At 42.7% G+C, this 15,459-nt stretch overlaps 1 protein-coding gene across 9 annotated transcripts in view; it reads right to left on the bottom strand.

The window, feature by feature from the left end:
- LOC115057254 (receptor-type tyrosine-protein phosphatase mu) overlaps window positions 1-11,118 on the bottom strand; it is a 140,835-nt gene extending 129,717 nt beyond the window's left edge. For all 9 annotated transcript variants that reach the window (XR_003841919.1, XM_029524204.1, XM_029524207.1 and 6 more), the window contains exon 1: window positions 10,759-11,118. Coding sequence is in view for 8 of the 9 variants with exons in the window: in XM_029524204.1 (XP_029380064.1) it covers window positions 10,759-10,831 (73 nt within the window). In the remaining variant the exon portion in view is untranslated. The remainder of the gene's footprint in view (window positions 1-10,758) is intronic.
- Between the last annotated feature and the right edge of the window lie 4,341 nt (window positions 11,119-15,459).

Raw genomic sequence — 15,459 nt, 5'->3', positions numbered from 1 at the left:
AATCTTAACCACGAGTTAACTTTAACTCTGTTGCAGCTGTTTTGGATAAAAGATGAACCTCAACCTCATACGTCTAACTGACATCGACAGGAAATCAAACAAGTATTTCAGAGTTGAATATCTATATCATGACTGTTGACTGAGATTAGTTACAAAATCACTTTGTTGGTAACATTTGTTTGACATTCAATGCCAACTTTAGTTTGTTTTTGTTTTTTTTTCCCAATATTCAGTTCAAGGCACCAAAAAATAAAAAAGTAATGAGGTTCAATACGGAGCCGCAGCTATGTCCATACTGCTCAGTATGTCTGAGTCCAGTCACAGCAGCCTACTGTAGACTCAACTGTGTATTTTCGTCCTCCCATCACAGCGTTTCAGCCTCAGCAATGCTATTCTGACGGTTTGGAGAGGCACGGCTGGGGTGGTGCAGGGGTGAGGCTTTCCCCATGGAGAGGAACCTGTTTGGGGGGGGGGGGGGGGGGGGGGCACAGGTACACAGGTGCTGCTGAATATTAGTCTTATGGCAACAAGTCCGGGCTCATGGGAGTGAATTATTCATCCTCTGAACCCAGTCCTGATCCTGTTTGATGCTGCTGCATCTTCCCAACAACTGACCGGGGCTGTCGATCTGCCCCACAGATGGTGTATGGAAAATGTTCAGTCAAGTTACCCCCCCCCCCCCGTCTTCTCAAAAGACAAGAGAGCGAGGTGGTTAATATAAGTCATTAAATGTTATAATAATAATAATACAAGTATTTACATTCTCTGAATTTTTACTGTTGATATGGAATCGCTGAACTAATAAAGGATTTAATTAAATAATGAGGCTGACAAGGACATGAGTAGGTTGGATACATGTTCTGGCACTGAAATGATTCACCTTCCAGTGCAATTTGGCTTCAACAAATGTGAGGCAGAAAACAGATCCAGCTATCAAAAGGGAACACAAGCAGTTTGCAAAATGAGTTGTACATTTCAGAAAAGAAATGGGAAATGACTGACATGCTTTTTCTGTGATTGGTATTATAAGGTCATCTTGTTTTAAAAAGGCATTTTTCTAAGTTTCTTCTTTACCCCACAGGGTTTTCCTGGTGATGGACTTTTCTCTTTTTCCTTTAAATGATTTTACACATTTGTTAACCGGTATTCACCCCAGTTAGGGGTTTTATTTGAATGGATTTTTGCTGAGATCACTGAAAGTCATCAGGTCTGCAGTTAACACAAGCTCAATACATTTCCACATTTTATTTTAGGACATTAAATACATCAGTTAAGACCAGAGTTGTAATTTTTTATGCGACCGAGGGAAATACTGAGGGTGTGAAACTTGATCACAGCAAACACAAAAACCGTTTCACTCATCTTTCTGCTTTATTGGACGCATAAGAGAGATTTCTGGAGTGGCGATAAAGACGCTAAATAAAAATGAAAGTTGAAAGTTTAGCAGCGGTAGCCTTAAAGTCATCTGACCATTCTGTAGTTTTTTTTTAGATCATAATATTAGCTTTTTTACTTCTGCTGACTGGATTCAGTGTTTGTAAAAGTCCCATCGGCTTTTTGTCCAGGAAATCAGCTAACGTAAGGGTTGATCTACAAAAATGCATCCTCCCTGCAGCACTATATTTGCAAGTAGGTAGCAGGAGCCAACACCATGATAGGCAACAAAAAATAAAACACACAAAGATATCTTTAAATGACCCCTCTGTGATGACAAAGCAGGGAAGTGATTTGGAATATAGCTTTGGTGTGAATCCAGCAGCTCTGGATTTTTTTTTTCTTGTGTCTGCTGCTTTTTATAAGAGTTTCTGCAGCTTACCTTCAGCAGGGATCCTATTATGAATAATGCCCCATTTAGAGATCTGGGAATGGCAATAGGGAAATTCTTGGTTTAGCCTTGGGACTTGCTCGAAGACTTAGTAGGACATGGAAGACATGTTTGCAAACCTTAGCTTCAGCAGCGGGTAATAATATTCACATTGTGTTTAGAGCATTTTAGCTGCATTTCTCTGGGTTAGTGTGCAAAAAGAAAACTGGACCTGCAAACTGCTTTAAAACTGAGAATCCAACAAAGTCTGGCTGTTTCACTTTAACATGTGACATCACGTCGAGTTAATTCTATTCTACTTTGTTTAAGTCGAAGGCTATTTGTCGTGATGTGTGAAGCCGAAGCGGTGGGACTGATGATAACATTGCTGTTAAACCAACTGCCGCTCGAGGCTTTCCACATTAATTACTCCCTCTTACGCTCCGATACAAGAAGTGTCACATCTAAGACAATTTATCTTCCTGGCGGGAAGCGTACTATCATCGCAATAAACTTGTCAGGTTTTCACCGGTTTGTTTATTCAGATGTGCGTTATTCCAAAAACATGTGTTTTCGACTTTGTTTCCGTTTGCAACGCAGAGCTGCACCCACACGTCTAATGACTCCTGTGCCCTGTAATTTCTTTAGTGTGGCAAACTCTGATTACAGGGTGGGAGTCAAGCTTCGGGCCAAGCATCATCATTTCCAGTTATTGTTTTGTGTTTGCTCCGTCTTTAACACGGGCCCTGCAGCTGTGGGTCTCAATAGCTGTTTCGCTGAAGCAGTGTTTAACACCGAAGTGATTTGGTACAACAGTTCGCTGCATTACAGCCCGTGGCAGCTGATTCTCCATGCACGGTTTTGCTCAGGCATGTTCGCAAATTGAGAAAGGGGTGTGCTAAGATCTGGGAAGACATCAGGGTTGCTGACTGATTGTCCTTAATAGTGGACGGTCCAGCAGTTAGCCAAGTTGTCCCTAGATGTGCTTGTGATGCGACTCGTAAAATATTTCGCTGACTGTAAGATTGTTGGTTTTTTTTTTTTGTGAGAAGAAATTGTCCCCTAGTTAAAAACTAAAGTGGTGATTGACAGTAAAGAAAAACACTTACATATCATCTGATAATTTCATTCCCACAAGCTACTTTGAGCTTCAGGGCACAGAAGGATCATTCACGTTACCATCCTCATTTTCCAAACATTGCACAAGACACAACGGTAAATATTTCCTCCAACATCTCTGCGGTTTCCATTTTGCTTTTGAAGCCATGGACACCCCCTCCGGCTCTGACAGCGCCGGAGTGACCACCCTGCGTGGTGCGGAGTGTACAGTAATGCCATTAAACGTCCCCCATGGGGAATCAGTCACGCAGAGGTTTGAGCTTAAGGCCAATACAAAAGAGGGCCATTTGAAAAGGAGCCAAGCCCAGCCTGAGGAGGTCAGAGGGTTGTTTACAGAACAACAGTCTCTTATCGGCTGCATGCTTCCCCGAGGAGTCTCCACCACAAACAGATAACAGCCTCCAAACAGGCACCAGAGTGTGACCGATAGGAGTATAATCAGGTACATTCTGCTCTGGGAGGAAGAAGAGGAGGATAAGGGTTGATAATAGTGTACTCGACTGTTAGCGGTGCGCTCATATGCTACAGAATACAGCTACATTAAAAACAGCAAGCACAAGTTCAAAAGTGCTCTGCGTCCTCCTTTCAGGGCCATAAAAAAAAAAAACAACAACATATAGATATGAGGGTAAACTTTGTAGTTGTTTTTGTTGTTTTTTTTTTTGTATCCTAATAACCGTGATTCAACAACACCGCTGAGGCCTAGTTCATCCTCAGGGATCGCTCCATTATTGAACAGTTAAATGGTCAACAGGTTCAGCCAAGGCAGCTTTTAGCACAAGGGTAAATAGACAGTGTAAAAGCCAATTCAAATAACTGGCACTCAAACAAGGCCTAATGCATTAACGACTGGATGACGTGCGCTAATGTGACGGCTACAGATTCAGACTGACAGTAATGGAGAATTTTGCCCCTGGTTATGCTCATAAGGCCCAGATTGGGAGAGGAGGGGGAGGAGAGAGGGTGGGATGGGGGGGGGGGGGAGCTTGTACACCTGCCTACTGCCTGAGCCTTGACAGAAGCCTAATAAATAACAGGAGACAAGGTGAAACAGCAGTAACAGCGCACCCCTCCACCCCCTCACCTATCTCCCATCCAGCTCCACCACCTCCACTAACACGAGTTGTGTGAAGAGCGGCAGCCTGTGCTGTCAGCCTTTTGGCATGAAACAGAGTCTCCTCTAAGTTAGCAAGTGCACTTGTCCCATGAAAAGAGGCAACTCGAGTTATTCATGAAATTACTGGAGAAACTTTGAGCCTCATCAACTGGTGTGACTCGCGCACCAAAGCGGCTGCAATTTGGAGGGGGTTTTTTTTTTCTTTTTTTTTTTTTTTTTTAACGCGACAGATTTGAAATTAAGCCCCACACTTCAGATCAAAAGCTGCACGCTCACACAAAACCAAATCTTAAAGTGTGCTCGATCAGAATCAATTTCAATTCACATCATAACCAAGGGGTTAAACAGGCAACAACGCCGAACGAGAAAACCAGATGAAGACGTGAGGGGCATGTTCCAGTGTCGGGGGGGGGGGTCAATTCAATCCAAGTGTGAAACCATTTGTGCGGATGCCGGTAGTCGGTCACTGATACGGCTTTAACGCTCATACTTAAACAATTTGAATTAAGAAGAAAAAGTAGGATCCAAGCGAACTGACATCCAACCTGCTCTGCAGAGAGGAGGCCCAGCAATCATTTGAGTAGACATACAGTAATGTCCTGATTTAAACTGCTTCTCCCACTCCTCCCTCCATCCCCTCCTCCTCCTCCTCGTCACCATTAATAACAATTGAGACCCTTGGAGCATTAATTAGTGAAATTTTCCTGTGCGCCTGGACTCTCGGAGCCACCTACAACGAATGCAGACTTCTGTAAACATGATCTGTTGCATAGTAAGTTGTTTTTCTTACCGAGGTTTTTTTTTTTTTTTTTTTTTTTAAAGACATGGTGATGAGATCACAGAATTGTTGGAGCATGCCTAACACGCACAAACACTCTCTCCCTTACAAACAACCCCCCCTTCTCCCTTCCCCTCACTCTCTCTTCATTAGACAGCCCCTGTGCTGGCCTGTGTGCGATTCATTAGCTTTTATCCTCTTCATTTGAAGAAGGAGCTGTGTATAATTAGAGCATCTCTGTTTGTCCAGCATCCTTCATGCAGTCACATCTCAAGGCCAATTATCATTCCGGCGCAGAGCTCCCAGATAACATAGCCACATCAGCCGCCTCGAGAATGAACTTCAAACTATTACTACCTCTCAGGAATGTAAATAAAATCACTTTCAAATCAACAGCTAATGATTGAATGTGGAGTGTCACTCCAGGGATATGAAGATGATGGACCATATTGGTTGACTTCGCCTTCCTAGATTTTACTCACTTTCCATTGGCCAGCACTTAACCAATTTCCATACTTACTGTGCAGCCGTTACTTTGACAGTCATATGTTTGTTTGTTTTTTTCGTGGGTGATGTGTGTTTGTGTTGGTTCCCACACTTTAAATTCACAATCACCGTTTCATGCCCAGTTTTGTTTTTGTTTGACAACTTTAATACAAGCTTTATGCTTTTCATTCGAGATTTAAATTACTGCTTTGACTGAAATGGATGGTCAATATAGGTATTTTAAACAAAGCCCACATTCAATGGCAGGACAATCCACAAAGAGCCCAAACAACCGAAGAGCTTTTTCTGGTCAAACTGTGGAATGTCCTTGAACAGTCAGGTCGGTCATCTGACTCGGACCAAATGATCATGTGGGTGTTTGCCCTCACCGCAGAACAAACTGAAGGCCAACAAAACAAAACAAACGTGTATGGGCAACGAGAGCGGATCGCTGCAGCACGTGGATGATACCAAGCGTCCGCTGATGTCTGCAGACTTTTGCATGGAGAAGAATTCGAGACTAAATATTAAATGTGATTACAGGAAAAAGAAATTCTTCAGACACCCTTAGGCTGAGCAAGAACTGCTAAATTAGAAGTCTTAATTTAATTAGTCAGCCTTAGTCTTCTGACTTTGCAGGGTCGGGTCTTCGATCGGGCAGAAAACGATGCAATACACCTGGTTACTAAACATTCTTTCTAGATGCAGTGAAATGAAAAGTACGTTTTCAAGAACTTCATGCAAAACTGAATTATTATTTGGCCTTTACCTTCCTTTTGTGTTTGCATGATTAAGCATGATGCCGTTGTTTAAGCTCATATGAGCTCACCCAGTTAGTTTCAGTGACCTATGAGTGGCGTCCAAGTATTAAAAAGAGCCACAGTTTTTACCTAAAGTAGATTTAAAAGCTGAATATGAAACGTCGAAAGTCAATACTGTTTGATTCTGGATCTAATGTGCAGGAGTACAGAGCCAACAAGAACAATAATGTGCCATTGGGCCAATATAGACTGCACTTTCTGTTGTATTCATAAGCCTACCAATAATACCACTTTTATTAATATTTAGTTTGGTGTCACAGCAGTTAAATATCATTTCTAATTTGGCAAAAACACAGTTACAAAGTTGAGAAAGAGAGGAACAACAAATGTGTATTACATGTTCAACTCACGTACTGCTTTCCATCACCAATCTGTCGTCTGAAGAAGCTGTTCCGAGATGACATTTTTATTTTGTTATTTATTTATCTATGTGTTTGTTTATTTATTTTAGTGTGTTCATTCTGCCTCATCATCTCTTTATTTTCTCTCTCAGGCAGTCATTACGTATGTTTCCTGGAAGCCCTCGTGGCATCTTCTGGAGAGCAGATGCAGGCTTTTCCCATGGAAACGCCGCTGAATAATGTGTCAAGCTGTGCGACCTTTACCAAGAATGCAACATGTTTTGTTATTCCATTGTAATAATTCAAATGGGGGATGCCAAACTGCTGGACAACCTTCTCTCACATGATGGCGTCTGTTACAACCGTTAAAGTCTAAAAACTAAGTTGAACGAGTTTTATTCAAAAATATGAAGGGCCGCGGAAGCAGCTTGATGTGATTAGAAACCGTATGGGTTTGATCAGGGAGCTGAAGCGAAGAGGAAAAGGAAGAGCCCTGTTGCTTGTTATGTGTTGTTGGGCGAAAAACTAAAAGATACTGACATGGCATGAGTCTGGTACTGTATTCAAAGCGACATTAAGTGGACCGTGTCACGTCACTATCCAGCAATGTACAGAAAGAAGGATGTAAGACCTGCTATCACTTTGACAAATCTATACAGTAGAACTTTATGTCTGCAACTTCTCGATGTAATTTTTGTGTGTGTGTGGAAAAAAACCACCCACTCCAATATCTAGCAACTATGATCAGTCTGAAGACACTTTTCCTGACAAACTCAGCAGAGCCTTTTCGAGGAAGTTGCATGTGTACCCACAGTGTTTGAACAGCTTCACTAAACCCTTGTGTTTCCACCACCTTCATTATCATCATAATAAAAGTGTCTGAAAAGCAAAGTTACTGAAGAATGTAGACACCTCACTTTATGCTTTGTACTATCATCAATCACCACAGAGCTTTTTTTTTTTTTTCCTCCTTCAACACTGGTTGAAGCCATCATATTTAAAAAAAATAAAATAAAAAAAAAAAATCACATGCATATTTAATTTCATTCTCCACTGGCTCACACAAAAGAAACTGCCACCCATCAGGACACCTTTCGGAAAAGTCTCTATTAAATCTGAGTCAGCTGGGAGAAAACAAAAGGGGAAGGGGGAAAAAAAAAAAAACAGAAACATTTCATGAGTGAAAAACTATCTAAATTATTGCCAGACTTCAAATGAAGTGCTCTTTATCTTCCCCAAGCAGTCAATGTGTTGTCTTAGTCCTTAGTCACAGCTTGGACGGCAATCGGGATCGGTCAACCAGGACGCTATCAGCAGCAGTCACTCTGCAATGACAAACTGCGGCCCGACCCTCCGAGCATGGGCATTATTCTCAACACACGGCTCACCCCTATCAGAAAACAAGGCAGGTTTTATGGCTGCTGGAAAAGGTGGTAAACATAACAAACCGCACAGCTCCCTGGAATTTAATGCGCTCGGTCGAAAGACAGAGTATAGATATCTAAGGCCAGGCCGTCCAAAATATAAAAAAATAATTAATTCATAAAAATAAAAAATAAAAAAAAGGCTGCCCACATAATGTAGAAAACAGAAGCTCGAGCCACACTGAAGAAGTGATTTATAGTGTTGATTTATTGATTTATTTATTTTTAACCTACAGCATCCAGTGGCCATTTTAACAGCAGCAGAAAGAGATTGAGGCGGGGGGGGGGGGGGGGGGGGGGGGGGGGCAGTTGATCCCTACCCAGCCACCGGGAGCAGATATACAGCAGCATTAACAAGTTCACCGAGGAAGAGGAAGGTGAAACTGATACAGTGTGATGCTGATTATGGAGTCAGGTTTGTGGTTTTGTTATGAGTAAATGAAAAGACTTCCAAAAGGACTGCTCTCTGTGATCGAATTGAGGCTGCACAGTCACAAGGTGCTGATGCTGCACGCTGAAGTGGACTGATGCTCCGGTTACCTCAGTGATCTAATTATCACATGAGCTGTTAGCACATACTCCCCATAACAAATGTCTCCAGCTGCATGCACGGGCTCATATTTAGCCCCTGCCTCTCCATCGGCGTGTGCCTAATCCATCACCCAGCCTGAGAGAGTAAAACACGTCCAATTGATTTCTTCCTGGTTTACATATTTACACACACACACACACACACACACACACTCATGCAATTAGGAGCACATTTATCGACAGTTTGGGCACCACTGGGAGCCCCACGGTGGCGGCTCACTCCAATAAATCTCCCAGTCCTGAGGCTGCCAGCGGGCGAGACTGATCAACTTCACACAAATATGAACTGGGGATACGTCGAGCTTCAGGTTATGAATGTTCCCAGTCACAATAAATGACCCGTGGCATTCAGACTGCCTAAAAAAAAAAAAAGTGTATTTTATTCATCACAGAGTGTTTAAACACATCTTGTGCGGGTCTCTGAATAAGTCAGATCCCTTCTGTAAAAACATCCCTGATGGAGCCAGGAGCAGATTTGGAGAAAGTACGGACACATAAACAAAAACGGTCATCTTTTCTCCGAGTGGCTAAGTCAGTTTATTGCCTCGAGAGTTGTTGTCAAAAATAAGTTGTTTGTTTGTTTTTCAGATACAGATTGTTTCCACAGTACATCTGAATTGTGATCCATGGGTCTGACTGGTGGGCCTCGTCTCTTCGCAGCTTAACTCCATCATGTGAGCATCATATTATATGTGTGCCATGCTGCCCCCTACAGGGTCTCTGAAGAATGCATCAGCTGTCTGTTGAGGCCCCCCCACCCACCACCACCACCACCACCACCACCACCCAAACACAGCATCCGACTGGAGCAGAAAGCACAGCCCAACTGCTGCAACTTCAACACATATACACACACACACACACACCACTTCCCCAGAGTCAAAGCCGCACAAAAAAACCAAACTCTCCCAAACAGAGTCGGTCGTATTGTGTTGGCAGTTGGGATCACATCCAGGCTGGACATTGATTGTCAAAGATATGGGCTAATGTGCCTCTTACCACATAGAAATGCCCCGCTCAAGGCAGCAGAAATGACCCCTTCAGGGGCAAAACTAGACTGACTGTTCACTCCCCCTCGGGCAGTCTATGGCTCTTACCATTAATGATGAAAGTCTCTTCTATTGTGTGAGTAATTTTAATAAGTCAAATCACCATCTGGCACTAATCCTCAAACTTTGTGTGTCCAACAAAGCTCTGACTGGACTTACAACAAATTGAAGTGACCCAGTGAAGATGAAAAGCCTTCATTTAAGTGGGAGTGCTGTGTGTATCTACATGAGGAGTTCTCCATAAACAGCCCGCCGAAGTGGGGTGAAGCAGTAAATCCACCTCATGTTGTTTAAGGGTTAAAAAGATTTATACATTTAAATGCCGGGGAAACAGAAAAATTTTGATTTTAACGATTCACTTCATGAGAAATCTGTTTTCAAAAGGTGAAGTGAGCTGTTCAAAGTGTGTCTTAAACTATCCACTCTCACACAGAAAGCCATTTATAGTGATCAAGAGGGGAAAGAGATATATTTAAGAGATACATGCAGTTTAGTTTAGCAGAAACGTGAGCTAATCAGAGTTTAGGAGCAGCTCTGTGTTTTGTTTTGTTTTTTTTAAAGGGTTGATTATTTCTCCCTTTCAGCTAAAATAGAAATAAAGAAAACTTAGGATGGGAAGAGCTCTGCGCACCAAGCAGCCTGTAATTCACACCGGGCTTGTGGACTTTGTGTGGCATCACAGAGGAAGTTGGCTCAGAGTAAAAGAGTCAGGTCCCGTTTGGACTCGTCCGGCAGCGCCGCTCGGTGCGCGGAGCTCTCCGGGTTAATCACATCAGACAGCAACTTATCAAGGTGAAGTTAAGACGCCAACAGTGACTGACAGAGCTGCTCCCGGTGCCGGTGAACGCACCTGCCGGCTGCTGCTCCAAAAAAAAGGTGGAAGAAAAAAAAAAAAGGTAAACAGCCGCCGTGCTGTTCCTTGTTTTAAATGAAGTCTTGGCACATTTTGTTTTTTGTTTTTTTTATGTTAACTTTGACTGCAACAATCCTCCCTTTAAATTAGCTCCCGGTGCCACGTATGCTCCATTTTACCATCCAATCATTACTTAAAGCCGGAAACATTCCGACTTCACTGGGAGACAAAATGCGGCCAAACTGAGTTGACGCGCAAACTGAGTTCCCCTCCGACCGACTGTGGCACCGAAACAAGCCTGCGCGTATTTCTTAGAAAGAAACATTATGAGCATTTAAAAATAAAATAAAAACACCCCCGGGTGATCGTCCTTACCTTTAAAAACTTCCCCCCGGGCGGACAGCAGCAGGGTGATCGCGGCAAACAAGCAATTGATAACTTTATCCATGTCGGCGGCGGCGGCGCAGCGTTCGCCCCGAGCCGCGGGGTCCTCTGGAAACTCTGCTCCTCTTCACCGCAACTTGGATCCTACCTAGACTTTTAATGGAGGTGTGTGTGTGGAGGGGGGGGGGGCGGTGAGAGGTTGGTGTTGCACCTAAAGTCCCCTCCGTCCCTTGGCGTGCTGTCCTCCGGGGGTGGGAGGAAGGGGAGGGGAGGTGAGAGGACACTGTCGCCGGCTCGGCTGCTTCCCTTTCTGCCGGCTCGCTCCACACTTGCAGCAGGAGGAATGTGTGAGTGAGTCCCGGCTCCTGGATCATTCACAGGTCCGGCTGCGTGCGCGCTGTCTGCCCGGTAGAGGGCACGACTGAGCCCAGCCTGGGAAGGAGGGGGGGAGGAGGGGGGAGGAGGGGGGAGGAGGTGTCCCCTCTTACTCCTCCTCCTCCGACCGGGACTCCATTGGTGATGATCTGAAGGGGCTGAAATCAGTTGAGGGACAGTATCCACAGAAAGGAGGGGCATTATTTGAGTTGGACATTCATTACTCAGTCACTAATTAGGATATTTGTCATTTTCATAAGTAAACAAAAAAAAAAAGCAACCCCCCAATTTTACTCCTCATGTTGTCTCATTGTTTGGTTCCCCATTAAATAGGATTTTCCTTTTATACACACTTCATTAAAACAAAATAAGTAGAAAAGTAATGAACTTTCTAATACCCCCGCTTGGAGTTACAGAGGTCAACAAAATAATACAAAGTCCCCCACCCTTGGTGAACATTATGTAAATTATGGATCCTCCAACACCTTCATCAATTAACTAATAAACTCAATGTTCCCCTCCATTTTTTAAACTATGGGGAGAAAAAACTGCGATGGTAAATATTTTTGTTGAATGTGGTTCACACACTTCCTCTGTGATAAATCTGGATCAGGTCTGCAGAAACTGAATCCTAGATTTGATCCTGACTCAGGCCCAGACACAGATGAGGACTCAAGCAATGCAAGACGTTTAGCGCAGTTGCACCTTTCCTTTCATTTTTTTTTTTTTATGTTGTTTTTAGTTTGTAACCGACGCAGTGGTGATGATGAACAGGTCCGTCTGAATCCCATTTTAGGTGACTGTCGTCGTTTCGCTGCAGTTCAGAGGTTACATGGTGCACTGCTGCACACATACGGCATCATATGGACAAGGATGAAAAAAACTTTAAGGGGGCCTTTGAGATCTGGATTCCTTCAGTTCACGCTGCATGCCCTCTCTGATCAAATTCGCACGTTGATCACATCACAGGGAAACTGAGGCTGACATTTGAAGAAGATCTCACGAGATGGCCTCACAAAACGGGAGGACAATATCATCACAGTTTTTTTTTTTTGTTTGTTTGTTTGGGGTTTTTTTTTTTTTTTTCAGCTTTGATGAATTGGTAATGGTGTAGCTTTAGTATTTGTCTTATCTGACACACTGAATGCAAACAGCACCGGGTTATCCTCAAAGCAATATCAAATATGGAGATGGAGAGGCAACTAATGACAAAGTCAGCCAATGTCATTCCCTTATTGTTTTTGCATGCATAAACACACATGGCCATTTCACTTGTACCAGCAGTTTTTCACGGCTAATTAAAATGCAGCCAGATTGACATGGCTCCACATTTAGTTTACAAAATGACCTCCTGCTGTATATCAAGGGTATCCAATGGTGGTTTTACCACACAAACAATGGCTGAAGCATTTCACAGAAATGCATCGCTCCTCTTTGTGGTCTTTAGGTATTGTCTCATACTCGGCCGCCGTGCTTCCAGGAATGCATAAACGCCAGTCTGAGCGAAGCCGTCCCGGGAATTGGAGAGGATGTAACTGCTCCGATTGGATGGAGAAATGAACGGATAACATCATTGTTTGCACAGAGAGAGAGAGAGAGAGAGAGAGAGAGAGAGAGAGAGAGACAGCGAGAGAGAGTGATTGAGGGATAGGTTGTTCATAAACACAGTCATGTTCAATAAATAAATCATAATGATGGCCTTCACCGGTGGTTCCAACCATTTATCACTTTTAGCTGTCCATTTCAACCCTTTTTCATTTAGCTATTCCAACTTTCCATCCATTACTTTTATCTGTTTAGCTCAACCTTTCATTTGTTAATTGTTCCTATCTGCTGCGTTTATTCAGACCTCCCCGCTCGCACATCAATCACTTTTCATGCTCCCTCAATCACAAAAATGTGGTGTTTGTGTGATAAAGCTGCCTCAGTGTGTAAACATCCTTTAAATCAAATCCTGATTTTTTGTCAAGTTAGTCACATTTCTCAGAGGAAGCCCCTGACAGCTGCGGGGGAGGAATCACTGTGGCGGTGGCAAAAACAAACCCATCTACCATTTACATTATTGAAAAAGCCTTATGTTGGCCTGACACCTTCTTTTTTTTTTTTTTTTTTTTTTAAATCAAGCTGTGAGCTTATTTTCCATCGCACTCTCAAAGCTTTGACATCCCACTGATTGGATGGGAAGGATCAGGCGAGCATCAAAAGAGCCCATATACAGACCTCAAAGGTCGTGACGGTGGCCCGGCGTTTCAGTCACTCACCGTTGCTGATTTCTGAAACAACCTCCAGAGCCACTGAATAGGCCATATTGACATTTCATCGTGGAGAGTGGCCACCGCCAGGGGATGAACCAGCCCAGTCAATTTATTTCTCCTTCATATCCCTCCCTGCAAGGATGGTTCAAATCAGTTAAACATCAGGATAAGAACAATGAGCTAAATAACCCTTTGCAGCAATTGACATAAGTGGCAGTGTAATGCTGTTTGTCAATAAATGCCAATAACCTCACCTCATGTGAGGACTCTCAGTGTGACTGAATAAATAGCACAAGTTGAACGGCAGTACAAAGGGAGGACTTATTAAGTCTCTCCTCATGCGGCTGCCCGACAACAGTGATTTTGTCATTTAATTCTGTTGTGATTATCCCGCGCCTCGATTGTCACAAGCTCAATACGCCATTGATTGGCTGTCCTTTACTATGGCTAAGTCACTCGCCGCTAGTGATGCTATTTTCCGAGCCTAGGCTTCTAAATGTATGACACCTTTGAGTGAAGAGCACCGGTGCGGTGTCTGCGAGCTCGGCCACTTGTGGGATCTTCCACAGTGCCTCATTATAAAGCAAACTTATCAGAGCTCACGGCAATTAAAGAAGATCAGAGAATACGCCAAAGCCGGATATATCTGCAGTCCATGGGTGATCCCCAAGTGTACAGCTGACCACCAGTGACCAGTGAGCGCCGTTCACGGCAAAAAGGCTGATATACACAGAAAAGGATCACATTAATTAGTTGTCATAGTGGCGAAAGTGTGTTTTACTTGGCTGCACACTTGACATCCCAAACATCTCAAATGTTTTGTTTTGTTGTTTTTTACTTACTTTCATTTTTTTAAGGAAAGTAATTTATATATATATATATATATATATGGTATTTATTTCATCTTAACTTTGTGATAGTGGTCAAAATCATTGTATATTGGAGCCTCACCACAGAGCACTAGTTCCTGAATTTGGGTCATCTGACTGAAGCAATATCTTTATAGGTGCTTTATTTGACAACATGTCCCGTGAACACTATCTGGGGCAAAGTCTTATTCAGGAGGGATTCATCCATCCTGACTGTGTGGGTTCTTTGTGTGTATGTGTGTGTGTATGAGAGAGAGAGAGAGTGGTTATTTGATTTGGAACTAATGTAGTAACAGGTACGCACCAACAGAGGTCAGTTTTCTGTCTTCTCTACAGCACCGTCAACCTTCACCCAACTTGGCACAAACTGTTATTCACAGGAAGAATGTGACACGACCTTAGCTGTACACATATATTTATCTAATCATACACACAATGATTCATCATGTCAGGCACGTCAAAATAAAGTCGCCGTTACAGCCGTCTTAATCAGAGTTACAGGTCTTTCTATGGTAGATAAATTCTTATTTTGGAAAACAGGGTTCACCAAGCTCACAGAATAAACACGACCAATTGTGAGAATGTCTATAGAGAGTAAATATTGGAAGAGGATTCATTTAATGTCTTATCACGATGTGTTGCGTCGAGAGGAACGCATCACAAAAAGAAACCTTGGGTCGCAGGTCACGGTAGACCTCTATGAGAAGACTGATTTCAATATTACAACTGAAAATATGATGTCAAAGTAAGAGATGGAAAATTTATTTAAAATCAAATCAGACTGCCACTGACTCTCAGCAGATTATTGACAAAAACAATGTCTGTTTATTTTCAGGGATTTGACCACAACATTTTTCCATTTCTAAATTATTATTTATTTATTTATTTTGGTTTACAGCCACAAAAAAGTTGGAAATAATAATAAATATGAGTTACAGTAGTTTTCCTTTTAAAGCTGTTGAATATGCATGAGAGGACCAATGCATTATTTTCATGTTGCAGGTATGAACAGACTTGTTTCACATTCTTAGACTTTTAACAGCATTTTAAATTAAATAGTTTCAACTTTTTAGTGATGGCAAACATCAGTGTTGCCGTGATGACTCATTTATTTAATTTTTAATCTAGTTTTCATTCTTTTTGCTTCTGCTGTAAGTGCAGGTCCACAAATTATAGGTCCGCTTTGACACTTT

The sequence above is a fragment of the Echeneis naucrates genome, chromosome 17 (assembly GCF_900963305.1).
Source record: "Echeneis naucrates chromosome 17, fEcheNa1.1, whole genome shotgun sequence".
Taxonomy (NCBI): Eukaryota; Metazoa; Chordata; class Actinopteri; order Carangiformes; family Echeneidae; genus Echeneis; species Echeneis naucrates.
Note: the sequence above shows the minus strand (reverse complement) of the source record. Positions and strands in the feature narration are given on the sequence as shown.